A 5,448-nucleotide genomic window follows, 5' to 3' on the forward strand; every position below is an offset into this window, starting at 1 on the left:
CCGATTACAAACATTGTGATTGTGATATTTTATTACTCATTTGTCAGATCCCAGAGGGAAACTTTACCGTTAAAGATAAGTAATGAGCAAATGTGGAATACTTATTATACGTTTGACTACTTTCTCTTCTCAACATAAGTTATTATTGTTATTTTCAGCGCAAAGTTGTTTCTCAACTTGCCTTGCCAGCTTGACGTAACGTTAGCTGCCTGAAGACCAACGTGCAGCGGAAGTTGCTCTTCTCTCTACCTCTACACGAGCGCTGTTGGCCTTCAGCTCCTCCTTTTATGCAAAACGTCGTAATCGGTATCCGGAAATTAACAATCCCGTGATGCCAGGGGAGTGCTAGCGTAGCATCGGAATGACTACAGTGCCTTTCTCTTTTTGGTCTTAAAACCTTTTTCGGAGGTTTCTGTCGGCCTGCAGTTTAGCTCCGTGGTCGTGTATCGACATGGGGTTACCGGGCTCGGAGACTGTCGGAGGATGTATCCTTCCGCATGGACGTTTATAACGGGATGAAACCTCAGGACCTTGACGTTAAATGGAATGCCATTCGGTTAGTCTCACCGGAGCCCGAAATCAGATTTGTGTGCCACACACGCTAGCAGGTTAGTTCATACGTTGTGTCGAGTTAATTACAAACTACATTCCGCTGCTCGGTCTGGAAAAAGGGAGTTATGGCGCGTTTGGTGTTGGAGCAACTGTCAGATTTTGGGGACTATACTGGCGGTAAAGAGCTGACTGAGATCTTTAAACTGACTAATAACGAGCTCAAAAGCAGTCCGTCGAACGTTCGCCTGAGCCCAGATGGACGTCATGTTCATGTCATCCTGCGCAAGCCTAAGGTCGGTCTTGTGACTTTTGACAAATATGAAAGACCCCAGCTGGCCCAGAACCAGAAGAAGCTGGATTTGCGTTTAACACAAACCGTGCCTATTGTTGATATTTTATATTTGGACCATAATAAAAGCAGCAGTAGCAGCAGAGACCCCGCAGCCTTAGCAGTGGTTTATGAAAATGGAAAAGTGGAGTTTTGGAAATTCCAGGAATACAAAGCTGGCTGGCATCTCCTGCAAACATCGGATCTGTGTAACAGCCCCAGAGCAAGAGTGGTGTCTGTCTGTGCCTGTTCCAATCTTATCATCTGGTGTGAGGAGAGGCCGCCCTCAGAAAGCACCCCTGCCCTCAGCTCCACAAAGAATAAGTTGAGATACTGTGTTTGCAGACGTGACTTCGAGGTGGAGGAGGGGGCTGTCAGCTTGGGAGGAGTGAAAATTGCCCTCCACAACAATCCTAAATTCACTGTGGTCAGCTCAGGTGAATACGTACATCTTCTTCCTGAAGTGAAAGTCAAGCCGCTGATGAGTATCTCCAAATGTTTTCTCTCCTGGTCCCCTCACAATGACTCCTTCACAGTCAGCACCACATGTAAAAACAATCCCCTAAAAAAACTTTCAGCCAAAGAGTCTGATTTAAAGAGGTTGGTGACGGACTGTTTGGGATATTTATCAACTCTTGAACCACCTGAGATCTACGACTTCTCTCCTACAGCCTGTGGAGGCCTGCTGCTGCTGCTCAGCACAGGGTGGGTGTGTCTTCTGCAGAAAGACGGGATGTTGCGGCAGGTATACAAACTGGCAGACAACTGCTTGGTAAAATGTGGTTCTCACACTAGCCTCTGCATGTACCAGGACACCCTGGCGCTGCTGATAGGGCAAAACCTGCATCTGATAGATGTGAACTGTGGCAGAGAGATGGAAAAGATCATGCTGAAGAAAGATGGGTTATTGTATGTAAATCAGGCTGAAAGATGTGCACCTCACTTGCTCTTAGAAACTGGACTTTTTGTGGTTGTGAACAGGGAGATGGACTCTAGAGAGAGCAACTCTAAGCTGAAGCATTCTGGTCTCAGTGCAGTGGAGTGTATTCATCCTGGAGCCCTCCTGGTAGAAGCGGTCTTTGAGGAGGCCTGTAAATACTACCAGCAGAGAAGCCTGAGCAGCACCCAGCTCACTGTGGACGCGCTGAAGAAAGGAGGTCGGTTTCAGGCTCCCACCTCTTTAGCATCCATCGTCAGGAACTACCTCGGCAAAGGGTTGAGGCGGAATGGAGCCGAGCCGGCCCAGGACCGTGGAGGTGAATGCACAGCAGCACAAGACAAACTGATGGGCTCACTGGAGGCTGAGCTCAAGGCTCTGGTCGCTCTGGAGGAGGTGAAGGGGAGTTTAGTCAGGGGGAGTGATAAAGAGGTGGAGGCAGTGTGTGAGAGTCTAGTTGAGAAAGAAGTAGCCAGGTTGCTTTCAGTCTCGGAGCTGGATAAAGAGGCTCTGCTTTACCTCAACTCCATCTTCAGCAGCTTTCCCCGCCAGGTGTGGAGAGCGGCGCAGGCCGCCCTTCAGCTACACCACAACGGGGAGGGCTCTCTGTCCAGCAGGGCTCCCCCAGACGTGTGGAAAACTGTCCTCAGCCCTGCTATGACACCCAGCACCCCGTCCTGCCTCACGTACACAAACGGCGGGCCAAAACACAATCATAGCCTCAAAGGTGATCATGCTGCCAACTGTAAAGACAAAGCTACCAGCTCCACTTACCCAGCTGCCCTGCCTGTGTTTGAGCTCCTCTGCCGCTCAATGTTCCACTTCCAGCCCAGCTGGTTGCCCCGGTTCCTCGAGCTGGCCCAGCAGCAGCAGGGCTCAGCCGGCCTGTGCCTGAGCCTGTCCTCTTCCTCTTGGGGCTTCTCCGGTGGGAAAGGAGTGGAGGGCCGGGAGAACAACGTGCCGCTCTACAAACGAGCCCTGTGCGTCTTGTCCGGGCTGACCTCAGACAGAGACCAGCTGCAGGACTTGGAGGTGGAACTGCTGCTGGTCAGTGGGCGGCCTAATGCCATCCTGCAGGCGCTGAGGATCCTCATGGCCAAGCAGCAGTGGGAGCGAGTCACCCAGGTGGCCCAGAAGTTCTGCAAACAGAGTCCGCTGCTCAACAAGGAGATTTTCACCACTCTGCTGTGCGAGGTGGCCCAGCACAGAGACCTGGACCCCTATTTGGACCTGCTGTGGACCCTGTGCCCTGAGGACCTTACTGTCACCACTATTCTTAACCTAGTGCTTAAAAACCTCCCCTCCCCTAACACCCCCCCATCATCCTCCTCCTCTTCCTCTTCATTCTCCATGTCCAGCTCATCCCCTGCTCCCTTTGCAGACTCCAACAGCAGCCAGTTGACCATCGGGCTGTTGAAACCTCTGCTGAGAAAAGTGCTTCAGAGGGAGACCAAGCCCAGCCAGCGCTATGCAGACATCCTCCAGTCACCATCATACCCCCCTCCTGCACCTCCTCGCAGGCCTGTAGAGCAGCCCAGGACAGCCCCAGATCCCAGCACAGACTCATCTGGCATTAACATCGCCCTGACTTCTTTCGCGGCAACACCCGAACAGCAGTCGTCCACAACCACTGTCCAAAGAGCCAGGGTGGCGCTGCCCGCTAACCCAGTCTGATTTCCACACAACTGGACATGCACTCTCAAAATGGAGTGTCATGAACCATTCCACACATAATCTGACCAAACTGTGAAGCGGCGTATGTTGACAATCAAACTAAAACAGAATAATATCAGTATGTTACAGGTATAATCAGTGTTTATTGCAGTCCATTGTGATATTGGATGGTGTTTTAAAAAAAACAAAAAACAATTGGTATAAAGCATGACTACTACAAAACTATGAAATGACTACTGAAGGTCTTACCAGTGTAAATACTACTGGTAATTTTAAGTCTTAATGTGTATATAGTGTATCTGCAATGTAATTTATCTCTTAAGCCTTAACTGCACGTGGCTGAGAATGTTACCGCATAGTCTTGCATTGAATAAGCATTGTCTTTATCAGAATACCATTAACACATGCTTATATATTGTGTTAACACAGTGTAGTGTTTATCTGCTCAGTCAAAAACAAAGCCACTAACTCCCGTTTTTGGGGTTTATCGTGTCTGTCTGTAGAATCCTTGTCTTTGTCTAGCTGATGTCTGCTAATTGTAGCCAAGTATAGCTGCCTTTTCAGTTGTTGATGTCAAAGTGCGTTCATGCAGTGGGTAATCTACTGAGACAAGCCGGCCTTTGTGTTTGAATGTTTGTTTTAAGTGTGGTTTGGTTAAGAAGAGGAGGAGGGAGTCCAAGGTTCCTTTACTGACTTTTAGTTTCGGACTTATATCATAAGTGCGTAAACATTAACTTGGTTTCGATGGGCTCAACTAGACCATGTAACCTCTGTAAACCAAACCCAAAACAGGCTGCCTTTCTGCTTTTATTTTTCAATTCCTGCCATTAATTTCCATCTCTAGACTCCATCTTGTCCTCTCTGCTCCCTTGCAGCGGGACATTCCAGACATTATACCCTGTAAAAGTGACTCACAGTTTGCCTTTAAATTCAATTTTGGAGGTAATTCAGTTAGGATTTGAGTGTGGGTTGGGCATGATGTGACTACCATAGGAGCCCTGCCGTTGGAAGAAGGTCATGTACGTTTTCCTTCGTGGACCCAGTGAGGGTAATGTTATTAGAGATCTGCTTGGTCCTTTTACTTTTCTCCATGCTCTGGAACTAATTGCACTTTTATATCGCCCCATTTCGTATTGTTTGTGCCATGGATCTGTTGAAATGAAGGTTTTCTGATTAAGTGCTGGGAAAACAAAACTATATTTAAGTGCCTATTGTCTTTGATGCCTTTTTGTTAACGTTTGAGCAGTCAGGGTTTTAATCAAAGAAAGTGTTTCTTTGAATGTAAATATGGAGCACTTCGATCCAAAATCCTATTTATTTTGTTACAAGCTTTGAAAAACTATTAAAAAAAAACAAGCTTTGGCCCTTCATGGGTGACATACTGACAGATAAACTCTTGTGGCATCTCTAAAAGTATTGAGTGACAATCTGACTATAAAAATGCTGCAGAATAATTAGAGTGCCTTTCACAGCGCTGCGGTTCATTTACAGGGTAGTGTCACATTCCTGCTGTGTCTCCTCAGCTTCTCTCACATTCGGGAGAAAGAACTGGAGGTAGATCCCAGGGTAGCCGCTCTTGGTCTCTACAGTCAAAGGCTTTTTTAATGACATTTTAATATGAAACCTGCTGAGTTCTTACACTGTTCTGATTGGTGTACCAATTGTGTGTCAACCGTGTGTCATTCCAAGCTATGTACACCTAAACATGCATGACACAATCTGTGTGACAGGTTTCAGATCAAAGCCATGAGTTTTGCTGTCTTTCAGACCTGCTGGGAACTCCCTGACTTCCCCAGACAGGCCACTCAGCCCGATGTTAGGACTGCTCAGATGTTAAATATTAATTTGACTTAAACTTTGCTTCTGGTTTTCTGTTAACAAATAGGAATCCCTCCTGTATTTGACATCTACATTCTTACTTTGTTTACTTTTGGCTCTCCTGTAAGTGCTATTTGAA

The 5,448-nt window shown here is 47.3% G+C and overlaps 1 protein-coding gene across 1 annotated transcript; it reads left to right on the plus strand.

The window, feature by feature from the left end:
• Positions 1-321: 321 nt before the first annotated feature.
• LOC117960498 (Hermansky-Pudlak syndrome 6 protein) lies at positions 322-5,448 on the plus strand. Its single transcript, XM_034898436.1, has one exon. The coding sequence runs from the start codon at positions 678-680 to the stop codon at positions 3,489-3,491; it is 2,814 nt and encodes a 937-aa protein (XP_034754327.1). The 5' UTR covers positions 322-677; the 3' UTR covers positions 3,492-5,448.

Source organism: Etheostoma cragini, chromosome 17 (genome assembly GCF_013103735.1).
Source record: "Etheostoma cragini isolate CJK2018 chromosome 17, CSU_Ecrag_1.0, whole genome shotgun sequence".
NCBI lineage: Eukaryota > Metazoa > Chordata > Actinopteri > Perciformes > Percidae > Etheostoma > Etheostoma cragini.